Source organism: Sciurus vulgaris, assembly GCF_902686455.1.
Source record: "Sciurus vulgaris genome assembly, chromosome: 1".
In the NCBI taxonomy this organism is placed as follows: domain Eukaryota; kingdom Metazoa; phylum Chordata; class Mammalia; order Rodentia; family Sciuridae; genus Sciurus; species Sciurus vulgaris.
The window spans coordinates 121,511,785-121,532,551 of NC_136461.1; the positions used below are offsets into that span (position 1 = coordinate 121,511,785).

Sequence of the window (20,767 nt, forward strand, 5' to 3'; positions counted from 1 at the left end):
TTTCATTTGTACTGCCTAAGAAGAAATTAGAAGAGAGTTCACAAAGATAATAAAGGTCCATTTCAACTATTCAGGCCCCAGAATTCTCTCATTTTGGAGGGATAGGTGGCAGTTGTGGGGATTAAACCTGAGGCTGCTCTACCATTGAGATGTTTGTAGCTCTTTATTATTATTATTTATTTTGAGAAAGGGTTTCACCAAGTTTCCCAGGCTGGTCTCAAACTTGTGATCCTCCTGCCTCAGCTGTTCTCAGAAATTACTTTTAAAAAAATTTTGCTTGTTTATTTTAATACTTGGGATTGAATCCAGAGACACTTTAACATTGAATTCCATCCACAGCCCTTTTTTTGAGACAGGGTCTCGCTAAGTTGCTGAGGCTGGCCTCAAACTCGTGATTCTTCTTCTCAGTCTCCCAAGATGTCTGTGCCCAGCCTAGAAATTTTTAATGGTACCTTTCCAGATCAAGGTTCTTAGAAACTGGTCAAAATATATTCTCATATTAATGATCTTTTTTCAGTTACTGAGTCAGCCAGGCACTGTAATAAACATTTTCCATATTCTTCTCATTTTAGTTTTCTCTAGAATAGAATATTAATTGCCCTTGTTTTAAAGATGAGAAAAGAAGGGATTTAGAGATGTTACATAAGTGATCTTAGGTCATATGGCTTGTTAGTGGATGTTTCAGTATTCCACAGCAAGCCCACCTGACTCCAAAGAACAAGTTCCTAACCACTTTGCAGTGCTGCATCTTCCTAAATATTCCAGATATACTTTTCCACTTCTTATTAGACCTTACTTTCTGTTTTTCTCATTTTTACAATCTAAGACACTACTGTGATCTCAATCATTTGCCCTCCAAAAAAATTTTTGGCTATTTATCTGAAATTCCAATATAAATGGATATCATGTATTTTATCTAGTAATACTATTAATCTTAGACTTCACTGGGGCTTACAGGCCTTAATGCCCTATTTCCAACTAGGCAATAATGTCCAAAGGAAACACTAGATCAGTTGAGATGGCGCAGACAAGCCTCCTACGTGAAGTAACCAGTACTCATCTTCGAAAAAGCTACTGTAACAAAGGTCAAGACTCAATCCCCTGGGCCTCTCCGTATAATTCGGTCATCAAAGGGCCATCGGGTCACAGAGCCTAGGGAGCAGAACAAGCAGGGAGCACAGCCTCCAGGGAAGGAAATGGGAGGTGAAAGAATAGGGAGCGGGTCTAAGGAATCCGCTGCGGTGAGAGAACCACTTCATAGGTAAATCAGAGCCCCGGAACACACAAACGAGAGAAGACTGCAAAGCCGCCCGTCAGGACCAAACTCCCCTCCTGTCCTCCCCTAATTTCATCCGGTGGGACTAATTCGGCCAGTAAGTCCACCCATTTTCTGTTTTCCCGGTGGCGGCGCCGCCCCCAACATCCCGCCTTTTTCCCCCCTTTACTTCTCTACTACCTTTGACCCGCGCGCTCTTGGTCTCGAATTTGGTCAGCATCTTTCAGGCCTCCGGCCTCTACGTCGGATTACTGGGATCCTCCACTCACTGCTGCTCTTCGGATGGCTCCACGTCAGCTCCCGGAAACTCCACAGGACACGAACTTCCTTCCTCTAGAACTCCGGACCACAGAGACGGTGCCAGTGGCTGCCTAGAGAGGCCACTACTCTACTGAAGGAACATCCAAGCTTCCGCTCAGCTGAGAAGCAAGATGGCCACGGCTGGGGGCCACTCTGGGGCTGACCTGGGAAGTCTGGCTCTTTTTCGCCTTCTGTCTTTCTCCGTCCTACTAACAGGTGAGGCATCCCCGCCCGTGAACTCGGCTTTGTAAGGGGGACTCTCCAGATCCGCCCAACCACAAGCGCCGGCGTTTCCCTTTTGGTCCCTGCTGCCCCTCTGTCCCCCCTCTCTGTAAATCCTCTATCTCTTTCGTTCCCGCAACAGAAGTTCCTCCTTTGCTGGGACCTTCATCCCTGTCCCTCGCGGCACGTCGCGTCGCTTCATTCCCTTTTCCCGGCCTCTTCCTGGGTTTTTAGCCTACTTCCCTCCCATTTTGTCCAGATGCCTTGTTTCCTCCACAGCCCCGGCCACCCTACGCACAGTTAAAAGAGACAGGTGTGAAAGTTCAGTTTCCTTCCCAGCCTTTAGACTTTGTGAGACCAAACGAGCCTTGTTCTTAGGAACTGTCGGGCATTTAAAAGGCAGAGCCCTCATTTCTTCTTCTGTTGGTTCCACCATAAACTCGCGTCCCTGTGTCTTACCTTAGTTTCTTTCATCTGTAAAGAAAGACTAAGGCAGGTAATGGATACTCTTAAGACCGTGAGGTAATGATTTAAGGAAATTCATGTTTTATAATTTGCATAAGTGTTAGCTTACATGCATTTATTTTCAGGAATATGACTTTCTACACGATTGCTCCAAAAATGCAGACCTGCCTGTGTAAAATCATGACTGTGCCTTCGTGAAAATTCATGTAGATTTTAAAGATTCCCAAAGGAGAAACTGTAGCTGTCCCATACTGTAGGAACACACAAATGACCTACTGGTGTTAGATTAACTGAACAGGTGTGAAGCATAAGGTTTCTCCCAGTTTTGTTTAGATTCCTGGAAAAAAAATCTCAGAACGGTGTTTTTGCTTGTTGTTCATAATTTGTATTCTTAGACCAGCACTCTTTTATTCACTAGTTAGTAATATAAATACAGGCTAGAAAAGCAGTAATGTGGTCGCCCATGAAACCAGAAGCTGGCACATCTAACGTCAAACATCTTTCCTTTGACAGATTACGTTTTCTCTCTTTAGGCTTCACTGTTAATTTTTCTTTGTGGAGTTTGTAATAACATTCTAAGGTACATAGTGGGTACTTTGTAGAACATTTATCTGTTCCAATAATGTGCCTAAGAATTGAAAAGAATTGGCATTAGTCCCATTTTTAAAAGTATGATATTAAATGATTTATCCAAGTCACAAATCAAGCTAATGACATGATAGAGATTAGTTCTAGTGTCTCTTGATTTCTTCTGACACTTTTTAAAAAATGTTTATCTTTTGATTAGGTTTGTGCAGGGGAAATTCAGTGGAGAGGAAGATCTACATCCCCTTAAATAAAACAGCTCCCTGTGTCCGTCTGCTCAATGCCACTCATCAGATTGGCTGCCAGTGTGAGTTGAGATTGGGATTTATGTTTGTGATCACTGATATTTCAGTTTGTGCCCTGGATACCAAGAAAGATTCCTGTCCTGCTTAGTTAGGTGTCTTGATACTCGCATTTGATTATGTGATAGGAGGTCATAGAGAGCCATCTGTCAAACCAGACAAGATGGTTAATAAGAGCTAAAATTAGTAAATGTTACTTGCCAACCTTTTTACACTTGCATCTCATTTAACCTCCACATCCCCTGTTATTGCCATTTTACAAATGATATAACTGAGATTTAGAAAAATTGAGTAACTTTCCCAATACCATACTGATAATAAGCAGTGATGCTAAAATTTGAACCATGGTGGTCCAGGTTCTAAACCAGGACTCTGGTTTAGCCATCCAACTTAATCATCCAACCATATTGTTTTCTTTTTCTTTTTTGGGTTAGGGATTGAACCCATGGGCACTTTACTGTGGGCTATATCCCCAACCCTTTTTATTTTTTATTTTAGACCGGGTCTTGCTAAGTTGCCTCAAATTTACAATCCTCCTGCCTCAGCATCCCGAGTCACTGGGGTTATAGGCATGTGCCACCACACGTGCTACACTGTACTGCTTTCTAAGGAGAAAAATTAGGGGATTCATTCATCATATGTACTCTGATCATTTTGGAACCATTTTGGAGCTGAAAGACAGTGAACTCGCTGAAGAGAAAGCACTGAAAATGCCCAATAGTTGTTAAGTGGAATTAGTGAAGCATTTGAATTTTTTGTTGTTGCCATTTCTGGGATCAAACCCAGGACCTCATATATGCTAGGCAAGTGTTCTACCACTGAGCTCCATTCCCAGCCCTAGCATTCAGATTTATCTTTCTGTTTTATAAATGTGTTCCAAACTATGACACCATGGTTCTAGAAGCTATAAAAATCACAATGGGACAAAGTTGTGATCTGAAAGCTGAATCCTTTTATTGCTGCTTAAGCCACTATCTTCAGATTTTGGTCTTTCAGTAATTCTGTTAGAATATAATTTTGCAGGGGCTGGGGTTGTCTTTCAGTGGTGGTGCAATTGCCTAGCATCTATAAGGCACTGGGTTTGATCCTCAGCACCACATATAAATAAATAAATAAAATAAGGGTATTGTGTCCATCTACAACTAAAAAAAATTTTAGAAAATATAGTTTTGCAGGTTGGCAGGAAGCTTATGGTCTGATCTTTGTTTCTTCAAAATCAAATTGCTCACCTCTGACTTTCAATTTACCTCCGTAATAATGGTTGGAATAGTCTTGCACAAAGCTGAAAGTCAAAGTGTCTTGTAGATGTTTTTTATTGTTGCTAAATAAACAGCATGGTCTCAACAGAGCTGTGTGATTGCCTGAAACCTTCCAATTTGGTAAAAGGAAACTGAGTTACTAGGAAGTAAGGAACTTGTTCAGGGAGGCAGTTAGTACTTTTCTATCTGTCCTTCCCTGAGCTAAACTTAACAGTTAATTGCACCGTGTCCCTACTACAGGAAATTCTGGGAATGGCTTGCTTGGTTCCAAACAGTCCCAAATAAAGTTTTTGTTGGATTTAGTTTCTAAACTGGGTTTGTGGATGAAAGACAGCTAGGTCCATAATGGGCTGAGATCAGACTGCTGAACTTGCTAAAACCTCCACTGTAAGTGCCAAGGCCCAGGACTTCATCATCCTGGAACTGGACTCAGAAATCCCCTTCAGAAGTGAGTCATTCTGCATGTTCTTTAAGCAGCTCTGTGGGAAGCATAGCAGCAACTTCTAGAGATAAAGCTAAGGGCCAACACAGAGAAACAAAAGGAGGAGTTGGACTCTGGCCACTTCCTCATTAAGATCTTATTTCCTTTTCAACCTAGTTATTTCTAAGTCGTATTTCATAGTGTCTGTATGTTCTTAGCAAGCTATCCCCTCTTTAATTAGATTCGCTAGCATAATTAAACTAAGGAGAAAAAGTGAGATCCAGATTTGATTTTCTGATTATTATGACCTGCTTCTATTGGATCCTTAGAGCACTCAAAGGAAGCTTAAGTGTAAGTTTCTTCTCCTTCCCTCCCTTCCTTTATCCCCATTGTGTGAGTAGGGGTAGAAAAGTTGTTCCTTGTAAAGGTCCAGAGAGTCAGCAAGTTACTTAAGACTACACAGTTGGAGCCCAGATTAGAATCTAGGTTTCTTTAGTCCAGTATGATTGTTTGTCTCCTTTCTGTCCTCTGTGGATCTGAAGTTACGTGTTTTTAAATTTATACCAGCTTTTCCTTCTACCATGTTCTAAGTGCTATGGCAAGAACTGTTTTTGTTTGTTTTGTTTTTAGTTTTTGTTTTCTTAGAACTTCCATTGGTATCTGGATACTAACTGAAGTTGTTCCAAACTCTGGTATTCCTCCATATTTTACTATTATCACCATTGACATGAACTTGATAAGTATTTATTATATATAAGCCATAGTTGAATTATGGGGACTCTGCCTTCATGTTTAGATTTTGTCATATCTCATGGGAGAAAAATCCTGTTTGGCTAGCAGTTGGGAAATGCTTATGGTTTTTGTCTTCTACCAGGTTATAGTATTTTTGTACCTTGGTCTAGAAGCATAGTTCTCATGCTTAGCTGTGAATAATAAAGAACTACATGTGGTGTGTTTTGAAAACACATGTATCTGGGCCTTACCTTCAGCAATATTAATTTAGAAGATCTGAGATAAGCATCTATATTTTTTAAAACTCCAGGAATTGTGTTATATTGTTCATTGGTAGACTGTGCTTACTTAGCATGCATGAAATCCTGGGATCAGTCGTCAGCAACTGCGCAAAAAAAAAAAAAAAACTTCCAAAATGGTTCTATTACATAGTCAGGGCTAAGAACTACTGCAAATAATTTATAACTAACACATCCAATCTTCAGTGGGGAAAAGACTGGCAGGGAGACCCTAGGATGTTTCTACGTGTATCCCTAGAGACTTGAAGGATATTATCAAATGCCTTGAATGATGAAGAATTTCAGGCATTCTGGACTATGGATCATCATTCCTCTAGAGCAATGCTTCCCAATATTTGTCACATCATGAGATGCATAGAAATGTTATTGGTATGGCATCTTAGCATATATACAAATGGCTTTTTATGTAGAACATCCTGGAGTAAACAATGAGATATCTTCTGGCTGCTGGTGACCAACTACGGATACCCTGGATGCCCAGGAAGGAAGGCAATCAACATTTATTTGTTTATTTATTTATTTATTTTTGTACCAGGGATTGAACCCAGGGATGTTTAACCACAGAGCCACATCCCCCAGCCCTTTTTCTATTTTATTTAGAGACAGGGTCTCCATGAGTTGCTTAGGGCCTCACTAAGTTGCTGAGGCTGCCTTTGAACTTATGATCCTCCTACCTCAGCCTCCCGATCTGCTGGCATTACAGATGCATGGCACCATGCCCAGCTCAATATCAGCACATTGCTTATCCATTCAAGACCTATTAATTGGGAAGTTCTATTCTTGATTAACCTCATCTAATATAATCCCAGCAGCTTGGGAGGCTGAGGCCCAGAGGATTGAAAGTTCAAAGCCAGCCTCAGCAACTTAGTGATGCCCTTAGCAACTTAGTGAGACCCTATCTCAAAATAAAAAATGAAAAAGACTGGGGATATGGCTCAGTAGGTTCAAGCGCCCCTGGATCCAATCCCCGGTACCAAAAAACAGAAACAAAAACAAAAACCTCACCTAAAACTGGCCAGGAGCAAGTGAAAATCATCTGAAAATAGTGCGAGGAAATGGTGATCCAGAAAGGCCTCTGAAGCCAATTGAATCTACACATTTTATCAAAGGAAGGTTCAAAGCTAGAGATCCAGACTGGGTTGTAGCTCAGTGATAGAATGCTTGCCTAGCATGCATGAGGCCCTGCATTTGATCCCAAGCACCACTAGGGGGAAAAAAAAAAAAAAAACAGTCACGGTGGTTCCTATCTGTAATATCAGCAATTTGGAGGCTGAGGCAGGAGAATCGCAAGTTCAAGGCCAGCCTCAGCAATTTAGCAAGCCCCTCAGCAATTGTGAGACCCTGTCTAAAAATAAAAATAGGACTAAGGATGTAGCTCAATGGTAAAGCACCCTGGGATCAGTTCCCAGTTTAAAAAAAAAAAAAAAAAAAAAAAAATCCCTTCCAAACCAGAAGTCTAAGCTACAGATCTAAAATCTAACATTTCCTGGAGACATGTTTAAAAACTTGAATATCTACTTTTCTAGAATCTTATGTATGTGGCTAAATGAGGTTGTTGGAATTGGGCAAAAAATGATCAGAGTCTTTCTGTTGTTTAATGAGTAAGACTCCTAGTGACTCCTTTTGAGCTCTTTTGTCCTCCATTACTTTCTTCAGATGAACTGGAGCAATTCAGTTCTTCAGTTGAAATCCAGAGGTGGCTGTATTCACTCAAACACGTTGTAACATCTTTAGGGATAACAGATCTGCAAAATCAGTAAGGTAAAGTCAGAATTATCAACTGTGTGAGTTTTAGTTTGATCTATTCTCTCCTGGCAGCTTCAATTAGTGGAGACACAGGGGTTATCCACGTAGTGGAGAAAGAAGAGGACCTGCAGTGGGTGTTGACAGATGGCCCTAACCCCCCTTACATGGTTCTGCTAGAGGGCAAACTCTTTACCAGGTAAGAACTGGATATGACTACTGGAAAAATAGATCAAGAGAAAGAAAGATTCAGTAAATAGCCCTTGTATTTGTGAGGCTGCCCTACCAAAGGGAATCACCTTGGTGCCCTTAAAAGTAGAGCTCTAGTGGGAAAGGATTTCAGAGAGGAAGAAGTGCCCAAGGTAGGTGAGATTAGTCCCCAAATGCATATTGGACCATAGTCTAGATTGAGAGATTCAAGGCCAAAAAGGGAAGAAGTGGTTTGGATTTGAATTCCTTTATTCTCCATTCCATTCCATCCTGGGAAAAGGGTATTGGAATGTCTGCTACCTTCCCGTTTCCTTTCATGGCATTTCTTCTCTATTTGAGGGATGTAATGGAGAAGCTGAAGGGGAGAACCAGCCGAATTGCTGGTCTTGCAGTGACCTTGGCCAAGCCCCGTCCCACCCCGGACTTCTCTCCTAGTGTGCAGTGCCCAAATGATGGGTTTGGTAAGAGCCTCAGGAGAGCCTTCTGTCACCCAAGGTTCATTGTTGCTTCAGTCTCAAGTCTCTGTGGCAGTGCTGGGAGGGGGTTTCTGGTCTCCATCTACATGCATCATGAGCATCTGACTCCCAAAAAGAAGATAGTGTTTCTTTGTCTTTGCCACTTGTCCCTTCCCTCTCCTCCTTCCCCTACTTCCACTTACCTTCTATCATCCTCTCTTGTCACATGCTTAGATCCCTCATCTACCAGCCTAAAGTTCCCTGATACCAGTGTGTCTATTTTAGTGTGGGCAATGACAGATTCATTGTTGTTTCCTTGAGTTATTGTCTCTTTTTGAACTTTTAATCTCCACTCCAATGTCCTAACCCTCCTCCCTAACCTGATTCTAAACCCTATTTCACCCCACCCTGCTTCCTCCCTTCAGGTATTTACTCCAACTCCTATGGGTCAGAGTTTGCTCATTGCAAAGAAGTTCTGTGGAACAATCTGGGCAATGGCTTGGCGTATGAAGACTTCAGCTTCCCTATCTTTCTTCTTGAAGATGAAAACGAAACTAAGGTCATCAAGCAGGTAATGACTCTAGCAGCTCCTAGCAATTCTAATGAGAAAGAGGATTATTTTTTAGGCTCTTCTTTTTAGGTGGAGGTTCATTTTATTGGTACACACCTTGAAAAATAGTTGCTGCAAAAAAGAACCAAGAAGTTTATCCATTTCTCTCCTGTCTGATATCACAGCATTAACAACTTTTAGACTAGAAGAAAAGATAAGGAATATTTGAAAGGATAATATGAAACAAGGCCCTAGTTAAGAACCAGATAAGCTGGATTCACAACTGTAATCCCAATAACTTGGGAGACTGAGGCAGAAGGACTATAAGTTCAAAGCCAGTGTCAGCAACTTAGTAAGGCCCTAAACAACTTAGCAAAATCCTGTATCAAAATAAAAAAATTTAAAAAGGGCTGGGGATGTGACTAAATGGTTAAATGCCCCTGTGTTCAACCCGTGCTACCAAAAAAAGAAAAAAGAAACAGAGAGAGGGGAGAGAGAGGGAGACAGACAGAGAGAGAGAGAGAGAGAACCAGATCAAAGGGGCAATGTATAAATTAAAAGACTCAGTTCAATCAGTTCAATAATGTCTTCACTGGGTGCAGTGGTGCATACCTGTAATCCCAGCGGCTGAGGAGGCTGAGGCAGGAGGATCATGAGTTTAAAGCCCAGTCTCAGCAATTAAGTGAGGCCATGAGCAACTTAGCAAAACCCTATCTCTAAGTAAAATATAAAAAAGGGCTAGGAATGTGGCTCATTGGTAAACCCCATAGGTTAAATCCCTGGTACCAAAAAAAAAAAACTAGCTGAATAGCCAGGGACAATAGTGTATGCCTACAATCCCAGCTACTCAGGAGGCTGAGGCAGGAGGATCACAAATTCAAGACCAGCCTCTGCAATTTAGCAAGACTCTCAGCAACGTAGTGAGATCCTGTCTCAGAATAAAAAGAGCTGGGGATATAGCTCCATGGTAAAGTGCCCCTGAGTTCACACCTCAGTACCCCCCTGCACACACACACACCACACACCACACACACCACACACCACACAAAGAATAGTGGCTGCAGCTCCAGATTGAACCAGGCCATTTAGGATTGGATAAGTTTATCTCCTTCATTGAGGTCATTGAATCTGTGTCTCTTTGCATCTATTGAGGAGTTTTTCTTCTTCAACCTATAGATCCTATGGTTGTACCAGGACACCTGTAGTTCAGGGGCAGATGTCTCCCAAAAGAGAGGGGCTTAAGGATGAAGCCAGGCCTTCCTCTTTCTGGGAAGTTAGGGAGGGGCTCCACAGCTGCTGAGTTGAGTCCATCTCTCCTTCCAGTGCTATCAAGATCACAACCTGAGTCAGAATGGCTCAGCACCGACCTTCCCACTGTGTGCTATGCAGCTCTTCTCACACATGCACGCTGTCATCAGCACTGCCACCTGCATGCGGCGCAGCTTCATCCAGAGCACCTTCAGTATCAACCCAGGTAGAACCTGTCCAAGTCATGTTGGGTGTACTGTGGTGGGGGCAAAAGGGCCTGTTCAGGCAATGTTGGCAAGACCATGGCACAGGCAGCAAGCACTGTGTGGAAGAAGTAGCAACAATTTTGAACATTTTAGTAGTTTGTACCTGAAGTAGATGACAGCAAAGAAATTAACCTGGAACAGTTGGAGGCAAAGAAAATAACCTACAGAGTTCACAGGGCTGTAGTCAGAGAGGTCTTGCAGGTCTTTATAGCTGCTCTCTCCCTTAGTCCTATTGATCTCTTGTTGTTTGTGTCCTGCTCAGAAATCGTCTGTGACCCCCTGTCTGACTACAACGTCTGGAGCATGCTTAGGCCTATAAACACATCTGGGGCATTAGATCCTGATGACAGGGTTGTGGTTGCTGCCACCCGGGTAAGTGTTGGCCCCTAATCAGCATGGGCAAGGCTGGCAGAGAAAAAGCTGGCAGGGTCAAATGTAGCAACACAAACCTGTATTTCCAGCAACATGGGAGCCTAAGGCAGAAGAATCACAAATTCGAGGCCAGCCTTGGCAACTTAGCAAGGTCCTGTCTCAAAATAAATAACAAAAAGGGCTGAGGATATAACTCAGTGGTAGAGCTACCCCAGGTTCAGTCTACAATCCTTTATTAGGCATTATCCAATTTCTGAGTTACTACATTGGAGAGGGGTCGAGGGACTGCTGGGTTCTATCCATTGCCACAACACATGCATATTCTCTTGGTTGGGCAGGAGTGGGGATTTGGGGCCTGATCCTAATTTCCAGTTTAAAAGTGTGCCTCCCCTGTTTCTTGCCTCTGAACTCAGCTGGACAGCCGTTCCTTTTTCTGGAATGTGGCTCCAGGAGCTGAAAGTGCTGTTGCCTCCTTCGTCACCCAGCTGGCTGCAGCTGAAGCTTTGCAAAAGGCACCTGATGTGTCCACCTTGCCGCACAATGTCATGTTTGTCTTCTTTCAAGGGGTAAGGACTTTTTTCCTGGGATTGCACGACAGGGAAGGAGGTGGATGGCAAAGGTGGGAGTGGCTATTATTTGGGGAGAAAAGCCTCAGCATTTGACTCTTTTGTTAATCAGTACAGAGCTTTTAGATGTTTCTTTGTATCTCCCCTTTGAAGTTCTCTATTTTAGGAAGCCTCTATGCCCTAAATTTGATGTGTTACCAACCCCTTCCATTCCCCATTGATAAGATCTATTTGAGACTTCCTTTTACTTTTATTGTCCCTTTGTGACATCCTGCTGGTCCCTACTGGCACCACAGCCTGACCCTGGCATAAGAGGATGGCAGATGAGGCTGTTAGTAGAAGTAGAGAAGGACTCCTAACAGCTAATGTTTTTTTGTTGTTTTGTTTTTTCTAAAAAAAGACCTTTGGAAAGACTACTTTCCCCACTTTTTCTAGACTTGAGAAGTCCTCTGATACACACATGTGAGAGACAGTCATAGCTGGAAGATAGAGGAGCCATCCTTCCTATAACTTTGATGTTCCAGCTTTCCTTGAGGCTGCCCTAACCCTTTAAAATTTTTGTTCCCTTTCCTACCCATCTCCAACCCTCAGGAAACGTTTGACTATATCGGTAGCTCAAGAATGGTCTACGATATGGAGAAGGGCAAGTTTCCTGTGCAATTAGAGAACATTGACTCATTTGTGGAGCTGGGACAGGTGTGCATCTCATTCTTTCACCCCTGTCCTTCCTCTGTTGTCTTTCTTGCTAAAGATACCACCCTCCTCTTTCTCTGACTCCTTTTCCTCAGGCATGGGCTAGAACTGGAGACTGATTGTAAATGTTGCTTCTTCATCCTTCTTCCAGGTGGCATTAAGAACTTCTGCAGAGCTCTGGATGCATACAGATCCCATGTCTCAGAAAAATGAGTCTGTGCGGAACCAGGTAACCCAACAGCTCAGAATATGAACCCCATATTCCAACCTCTGTCCTGTCTCCACTAACCCTGGGGCCTGTGAGTTAGATTACAAAAAAGAGTTAGCCTGGAGGGCTGGGGATATAGCTCAGTTGGTAGAGTGCTTGCCTTGCATGCACAAGGCCCTGGGTTCAACCCCCAGCACTGCAAAAAAAAAAAAAAAAGTTAGCCTGGGTGTTGTCTAAAGGATGAACAACACAGTTCTTATTTCTTGTTAGGAAAAATTGCAGGCTCAGTGACATCTGATTGGTTTCCTGGAATTAGTAGTTCTCTGATCATTTGGTACCTAGCATACTACCACTGCCCACCTAGGACAAATGAAACACTAGCTCCCTTTTATCCTTGCTACCTTGTGTATTCAAGTGTCCAGAGGCCACCCTGCCTCTGAAAATTCCTGCCCAGATTGTCCTCCATTTTTCTCACTACTTGTTCCAGACCCTTCCTCTGTAGCAGGTCCAGCTTTAAACTTGCTTTGTACCATGCAATCCTGTTCCTGCTACTTCAGCATATATATCGTTCCTTCTCTGCCTCCTGTGGCACTTGGAGGTTTTTTTATGATTTGCCCCCTCCAATTCTGCACAACAAATAATAAGTGAAATATTTACTGAGGATAAGGCAGAGTCCTGAGGAGAATAGGGTTTACCTATAAATGTGGGAAAATATAGGAACCTTCTTTCTGCCCTAGTTTCCTAAGTGTAAAAAATATCGGTGGAGCTGGGCATGGTGGCACACACCTGTAATCCCAGTGACTTGGGAGGCTGAGCAGGATGATCACAAGTTCCAAGGCCAGCCTGAGCAACTTAGACCCTGTCTCAAAAAAAAAAGAGAGAAAGGGAGGAAGGGAGGGAGGTAGAGAGGAAGGGGAAAGGAAGGTAGAGAAGGAGGGAGTAGAGAGGGAGTGGGGAGGGAGGAAGGGAGAGAGGGAGGACTGGAATGTAGGTCAGAGGTAGAATGCCTCTGTGTTCTATCCCCAATACTGCTAAAAAAAAAAAAAAAAAAAAAAAAAAGATGAGAACCATATGAAATTCAGAGAGCCTTAGTTCCAAAAGGTTAAGGACCACAGATTTAGGAGAGCATAGAGCAGCTCCCCACACAAGCAGTCCTCCCACTTCCCATCCCTGTATCCCCTCAGTCAGTCCCCCTTGTCCCTCAGGTGGAGGACCTCCTGACCATACTGGAGAAGAGTGGTACTGGCGTCCCTGATATCATCCTGAGGAGGCTGAATCAGTCCCAAGCGCTACCACCCTCTTCTTTGCAGCGATTTCTTCGAGCTCGAAATATCTCTGGTGTTGTTCTGGCTGACCACTCTCATTTCTTCCATAACCAGTAAGGGTTACCTGACCTCACACCTTATTCCTTCTGAACTGGAATCTTTTTGCAGTCTGGAAGAAAGGGCACCATCTCCTCTCTCCCACACAACATCCTCTCCAAAACCTCCAGGCAGTTTGTGTTCTTTGCTCAGCGTCTTGTTTACATCAGACCTAGCATCCTCATTGACTTGAGGTGGGTCTTAGATAAACATCCTCCACCTTAACCCTTTTCTGAGAGTCATCGTCTGTTATGGTTCCTTCTCCAGGTTCTTCTGGGGCCTGAGTTCCCCAGGGTGACCAGCAGAGGGCATCATCTCAAACGAGCATGGAAAGGATGGGAGTGTTCCTTAGCTGGAGTAGAGTGGTGTCCCTGTGTCAGGCCGCCCAAGGGTACCACAAATAGTACTCATATTCTGTGAAATAGAACATGTTCATGCCGTATGGTAGTTGCACATGATTGTTGTGCTGAGGATTCCAGAGATAAGAGTGAGGTGCTATTAGTTTCCTATTTCTTGGTTCTGGGTATCCTCAAACTGTCCCTAACTTGAGGCCAGGGATAACAGGAAACTCTCATATAGACTGGATTGCTACCTCACCAGCCTTTCTCAGGTCACAGAGAAAGTAAAAATGCTTAAGCTCTGGTTCTCCAAGCTATCGAAATAAGCCCTTCTTAACATTCATTCAGGAGAGTAACAGTTCTATTGTCAGCTATCTTCTTCATTATCTTTCCTTGGCATCAATTTGGAGTGAGGTTGGATTCATCATTTGAACACATTTTGAACTCGATTATGTGTCTGGCTTGCCTGGCGCAGGGATTTATTAGTGGTAAAGGCTGAGAGCTCTCTTCTCCTGGCCTCCCTTTTAAAATCTAATTCCTTAGAGTTTCCCAGGGACCACCATGGTGATTATTTTGCCATGTTATATGTATCAGTGATTATATATATCAGTGTGTTTATATATATCTGGGCCATTCCTGATCCTAGTACCTGCTAATCCACCCTCCACTCCAGCCACCATCAATAGAAATGTTTATGGAAACAGTCACACAATTGCTCTGATGGTGTGTGGCAGAAATCTCTGGACACCTTTTTAGCCAACCTCCTGTGTCTCCAACCCAAATGATATTAGATGAGCCTCCTGTGATTAAAGATCTCAGGTTTTTGTTTTTTTTTTTTTTAACCTTGTCTTTGTATTCTACCACTCTTACCTTTACTCCTACCTCCCCATTCTTCACACTATTTTTGACTGAATCCTAATTTTCTCTCTTCCTCAATAATGAAACATAAGACACCAAGTTGAAGCCTAGGGGCATTTGAATAGGAAAGGAGCAAGGTGCTGGTTGATAGAGCCAAGACTTGTGCTGGCTTTTCTGACAGATATTACCAGAGCATTTATGACACTGCTGAGAACATCAACATGAGTTATCCTGAGTGGCAGAGCCCTGAAGAAGACTTGAACTTTGTGACAGAAACTGCCAAGGTAGTACTGACCCAAGTTGGGTGGGAACATGGTGAACACAGCAAATAAATATGGTTAGAATATTGACACTTGAGGGTAGAAGAGGTGAGCCGTTCAGCCACTCCCCTCACCCACTTCAGGCCCTGGCGAATGTGGCCACAGTGCTGGCACGTGCCCTGTACGAACTTGCAGGGGGATCCAACTTCAGCAACACAATTCAGGCTGATCCCCACACGGTGAGAGCAAATGGGCCCCTACTTCTTTCTGTCTGTGTTTACATAGCAGGCTATACCCATCCTTTATGTTCCTTGCCTAACCTTCTAATTTTGGGAATTCAGCATGCCTATTGGTGCTGGGAAGGATGATAGCCCAGAAAACTCTTGGGTGGGCTTCATCTGCAACCTTGTGTCCCTACTACTGTCTCCCAACCCCAGTCTGGCTCCTGCCCCATGACTGATCTCTACTAATTCTTTCCCTGGGCTTGTTCCAAGTCACAGGGTTGTTTTTTGTTTTGTTTTTCTCTTTTTGCTGTTTTAATCTTAGGTCACTCGCCTGCTGTATGGGTTCCTGGTTAGAGCCAACAATTCATGGTTCCAGTCTATCCTCAGACAGGACCTTAGGGCCTACTTGGGTAAGCATCTGATGTGGGAAGAGGGAAAGGTATTAAAAAGAAGGCATCATTTTGGTTTAATCTTTATTCTTTTTTCTCTTTTTCTTTACCCCTATTTCTTTCTCCTGATGTTTGTTGAATCCTTTATTCTTAAATGTCTTTTCTGGCTCCTGCCAATTTGGGGCTCTTCTTATTTCTGCCTACTCTCACCCCCTCTTCCACCCATCAAATCCTCCCTTCCCTATGGCCTGCAAGGCGATGGGCCTCTTCAACATTACATCGCTGTCTCCAGCCCCACCAATGCCACTTATGTTGTGCAGTATGCCTTGGCAAATTTGACTGGCAAGGTGATCGACCTCACCCGAGAGCAGTGCCAGGATCCAAGTAAAGTTCCAAATGAAAACAAGGATGTGAGTGGTGGTGGGTGTCGGAAGTACCCCGGGACTCTTTTCCTTGGGAAAACTGGAGGGTCTCCTAAACCCAGATGGACCTAGGGGATTGGGATGGAGAGGTGGAGGGATGCAGCCCTATGAACCTGAGTGTTGAAGAGGCAGTAGCCTAGATAAAATTGAACTACTTAAAGGGTAAAGAGACTGCAGCCAGTTAGTGAGTTGGAGTGCGGCGCTGATGGGGAGGGAGTAGAAGGATCACCCTAGCCCTGTGTTGTGGCCCATTTTCCTCTGCAGCTATATGAGTACTCATGGGTTCAGGGCCCTTTGAATTCCAATGAGACGGATCGGCTCCCGCGGTGTGTGCGTTCCACGGCACGACTGGCCAGGGCTTTGTCTCCTGCCTTTGAACTGAGTCAATGGAGCTCCACTGAATATTCCACATGGACTGAGAGCCGCTGGAAAGATATCCATGCCCGGATATTCCTCATTGCCAGCAAAGAGCTTGAGGTGAGATGGGACCAGAAGGGAAGTGGCAGAGATCTATTTTACTTTTTTCTGTTGTCTCTTGTCTGTACCCCTTTCCATTTCCCATTTGCCCCAGATCTGCAGCAAATGCTACTCTTCCTTCACCATTAGTTTGAGAGAACCCCGTGTATCCCATAAGTTGTTTCATAGCACCCACTCTCATCGGGCACAGCTGGGATGAGCCAGATTTGAGCCTGTGTCATTAGTAAATCAGTAATATAAGCATCAGGAAAGAACCAAAGCTATGGGTCCTGCCTTCAAGATACTTAAAATCTAAGTAATGCAAGATGAAAGCAAGAACAGAAATACTTCTCTCTTCAAATAAGGAAAGTTAAGTGCAGTTTGGGAAGATGTTGCCATACTTGGTGCCTGGATTCCAGTGCCAGAATTCAGCCATCCTGTCTTCCCAATTATCCAAAATTGCACTGAGTCCTGATAAGCCATTTCTCCTTCCCTTACCTCGCAGCTTATCACACTGATGGTGGGGTTCGGCATCCTTCTCTTCTCTCTCATCGTCACCTACTGCGTCAATGCCAAAGCTGATGTCCTTTTCATTGTTCCGCGAGAGCCAGGAGCTGTGTCTTACTAAGGAGAACTCCAGCTTCCCCTGCCAGCTCTGCACTTCACTTCCTACATCATTTGTCCCACTGGGAACAAACCACTAGTTTGTCACTGGAACCTCTGAGCTGGGCCTGTCTCAATTTGTGGTTAACATAAAGGAGTAGAACTGTCCAGAAGAGACAGGAAGAAATAAACAAGTGGCCTCCCCTCATCTCCCTCTTCCCCATTTCCTCCTCCTTCCCTACCCCTGCAAGATTCTGGGATTACAATAGAGGCTTCCTGTTCCTATTTAACTCCAGAGTCACTGGCTCTAATGTACCCTTCCTCAGGATGTCTCTTCCCTTCCCATCCTGCCCTGTACCTCCCTGGTTCCCACTCTTGCCCCTACCCCCCACTCCCAACCACTGCACCTAACCACCTTCTGGACCAGCAAGGGGAACATAAAAGGATGAACATCAGGATCAAACTACAGTGAACCCCAAGGAGGACAATGGGGTTTTCTGGGCTGAGCCTGCTATCTCCTTCCCACTGCCCTTTCTAGGTCCTCAGATGGCACGTTAGGGTGGGCTTGCTGCCAGGTGGGCATCCCACCTGCAGCCCACAGTGCCCAACTGTACTTTTTATTAAGCTGTAACATCTATTTTTGTTTTTTCCTTTTCTTTTTGTAAATATATAAATAATGAGTTTCATTAAAATAGATAATCCCATACAACATGTACTGTCAGCTGTTATTCTTCCCAGACCTCCTGAACTGGAAGTCAATGAGGTTGTTATTGTGTATGCTACTACCATGGTCTCCAAAAGACCCAAGGAATAAGGCCCTGGAGCACCCTCTTGTAAGAACAATGTTAGCATAGTTTCTTAGTTTCTTCTCACTTTGTAATAGATACTTTTTGGGTACTGCGGATTGAACCCAGGGGTGCCCTACCACTGAGCTACACCCCCAGCCCTTGTGATTTTTTATTTTGAGATAGGGTCTTGCTGAATTGCTGGGGTTGACCTTGAAATTGGGATCCTCCTACCTCAGCCTCCCAGGTTACTGGGATTATATGTGTGCACCACTGTGCACTGCTAATTGAGTTTTCTTTTGTAGACTAAAACAAGAGTTGTTTGGGATCTTTCAGAAAGACAACCACAGCTCTGAGTCTTCATGGAGGCAAAATTCTGAAGTAGAGCAGAACTACTAAGTGTTCATGGCTCGTGACCGAGTCAGCCAAGGGGGAAAGGGAGCGAGCAGGGGAGGGAGCTATGGCCCAACCTCTCTCCCTATCACTGGCCAAGAGTTTGTTTCTGACACATGCCTGAAGACCAACAGCAATAGAAAACCGACCATTTGCACATGTCCTGAGCATTACTCTTAAGTCCCCTGATTGGGCTATTTACCTTTTCAGATCCCACTAAGAAGAGGTGATTTTTTTCCCCAGGTTTATTTCCAAGTTCCTTCAGGGGGGCATGTTTGGGGTTCTGAGATAGGAAATACACCCTGCTGCTCCCCTACCCTAACTCCCTAGTTGGAGTTGGAGAGGCTGTATGTTGTGCTGGCGGGAGCCGAGCACAGCTGCCACCATCATCTGGGCCAGCTCCATGCCTCCCTCGGCCAACAGGTCTCCCAGTGGGCAGAGCAGTAAACTCCCTCATCCTGCTGGCAGCTTTGGGAAGTGGGGACATGGCTGGGTACCAGGAAGGGGACTGAACAGGGATGCAGAGGTTTAGGCAGAATTGAGGGATCAGGGTGGGTAAGAAAGAAGGGTATGAGATGTAGAATCTTTGATATTCAGTCTCCTGTCCCTAAGGATGAACCCTGAATATAAGCTTGTTTTCTGTGTCCCCCTAACAGTCTTCCCCACAGGCTCCATGGAAGGAGCACAGTCACTCAGATGACCTACTGGGGCTCCCAAACACATTCTGTCTGAGGCCATGATACTGGCACCTCACCAGATGTCTCTTGTGCCACAAAGACTATGTGTGACTGGCTGGAGCATCTTAGGGTCCACGTACTTCTCAATTTCTAAGGCTCCTTCTCCCTCTTCCATCCAGGCCTGGTTCACCCTGTGCCTTCTGAAATGTTTCATTTTCTAACCTCTTTCCTTTTTCAGGGAGCTTGCTTTCCTCCTGCTCATTTCCAGTTTACTCTGCCACTTCTCTTTCTGCTGACCCATGCAGAAATTTGAATAAATGACCAGCCGCCCTCCCACCCCCAGGACCCAGCCTATGTGATACCTCATTCCTCAATATTAATACTGAAGGCTTTCCTTCCAGCTTTTCCTCACCTATTTGAATAAAACTACTATTTTCTCTTTCCAGTTTTGGGTTACTTCTTCCAAATGCACATACTAGGAGTTTTGTTTGTTTTTCTCAGTACTGGGGATTGAACCCAGGGACACTACCACAGAGCTACATCTCATCCCTTTTTATTTTTCATTTTGAGACAAAGTCTCACTAAGTTTGTCCGGGCTGGCCTTGAACTTGCAATCCTGCTTCAGCCTCCTGAAGAACTGGAAGTACAGGTGTACACCGCCATGCCCAACTGATTTTTTTCTCATTTAAATGCTGGTTTTCTGTACCATGATCCCACCTTATGCAGAAACCTTGGTTTCTTTGAGGGAATTTAATAAGACCTTGGAAATTGTGTGTGTAGTTGAAATCATTTGATAGATGGGGGAAACAAGCCCAGAGGACTGATATGGCTTGCCCAGAGTCACACAGTAAATGAGCAAATTAGGATTAGAATGTCTTATATCTGTACTGGCAGCCACGGCAGTAATAAGCATTTTATTGAGCATGGCTATGGGTAAGGCACTCTGCCCCAGCTTTATAAAAGGGTATTAGAGATACAGTGCCTTCCCTTTGAGATGCTGGACCTAGAGTCTAGATTGCATGAAAGGACAGGACACAAGATAAATAGTCAGGTGAGGCTATGTATGCTCCATGCGAGATCAGTGCCCTAAACAGGTTCCACCTGAGTTTGGAGGATGGCGGGTTTGGTTTGGGCACAAGGCCAGTAAGGAGGAGCCTCATGTGGGAAGTACTCTGAACTAGATTTTCTGGTCTGCCACGGATCCTGTGTGACCTTGGGAGGGGCATTCCCCTTCTCCGGGCTATAGATGAGAATTTGTAAAGTGTGGATTTAGGCAAGGGGCTGCTGTCCGAGGTCCACACTGGCTCTGTCAGTCTGGTTCTATGAAGGGACAGCTGGAAGTGTAACCTCTCTCTTCTTCCTTTTACCCTATGTTCCTCAGATCAGGAACCATTTTAAAGGTTGGCCAAGTTTTGGTGCGGTAGTTCACTCCCGTAATCCCAGTGACTCAGGAGAGAGAAATATCACAAGTTTGAGGCCAGTTTGGGCAATTTAGTGAGAACCTGTCTCAAAATAAAAAGGCCTGGGATTGTAGCTCAGAGATAAAGCAGTCCTAGGTTCAATCACCCAAATCCCTTGTACTTCAAACAACAACAAAACAAAACAACAGGCTGATTAATTCTTGAACTCTCAAAGGCAGTACTAGTATCCATTCTAGGAAGATGCCTGATGGGCACCATTGTCTTCTAACCCAGGGACAGTTGGAAATTTGGGAAATTGTGGCAGAAGACTATATAACAGAAACCCTGACATTCAGCATTCCATTCTCAAAAAAGAAAGAAAATGCTTTGCAGGACTGCTTATAGTTGGAAAGGAAAGAGAGAAACTTC

The 20,767-nt window shown here is 44.1% G+C and overlaps 2 protein-coding genes across 4 annotated transcripts in view; one reads left to right on the forward strand and one right to left on the reverse strand.

Annotated features, from left to right (window-relative positions):
• Positions 1 to 1,613, reverse strand: part of COPA (COPI coat complex subunit alpha) — a 46,980-nt gene extending 45,367 nt beyond the window's left edge. For both annotated transcript variants that reach the window (XM_079133779.1, XM_079133778.1), the window contains exon 1: positions 1,457 to 1,613. In XM_079133779.1, the coding sequence (XP_078989905.1) occupies positions 1,457 to 1,496 (40 nt within the window). In that variant the 5' untranslated portion in view covers positions 1,497 to 1,613. The remainder of the gene's footprint in view (positions 1 to 1,456) is intronic.
• On the forward strand, positions 1,606 to 19,383 carry NCSTN (nicastrin). 2 transcript variants are annotated; one of them, XM_079133800.1, is made up of 17 exons: positions 1,606 to 1,792; positions 3,051 to 3,155; positions 7,680 to 7,803; positions 8,154 to 8,275; positions 8,695 to 8,840; positions 10,143 to 10,293; positions 10,596 to 10,705; positions 11,119 to 11,271; positions 11,863 to 11,967; positions 12,116 to 12,193; positions 13,378 to 13,550; positions 14,911 to 15,013; positions 15,133 to 15,228; positions 15,536 to 15,623; positions 15,858 to 16,012; positions 16,289 to 16,501; positions 16,986 to 17,792. In XM_079133800.1, exons 1-17 carry the CDS (start codon positions 1,708 to 1,710, stop codon positions 17,106 to 17,108), a joined length of 2,130 nt encoding a protein of 709 aa, XP_078989926.1. In that variant the 5' UTR covers positions 1,606 to 1,707; the 3' UTR covers positions 17,109 to 17,792. The 2 variants fall into 2 exon arrangements, with proteins under 2 accessions (XP_078989926.1, XP_078989927.1); XM_079133801.1 differs by lacking the exon at positions 16,986 to 17,792 and adding an exon at positions 19,177 to 19,383 and having other exon boundaries at positions 1,655 to 1,792.
• The last annotated feature ends 1,384 nt before the right edge of the window (positions 19,384 to 20,767 follow it).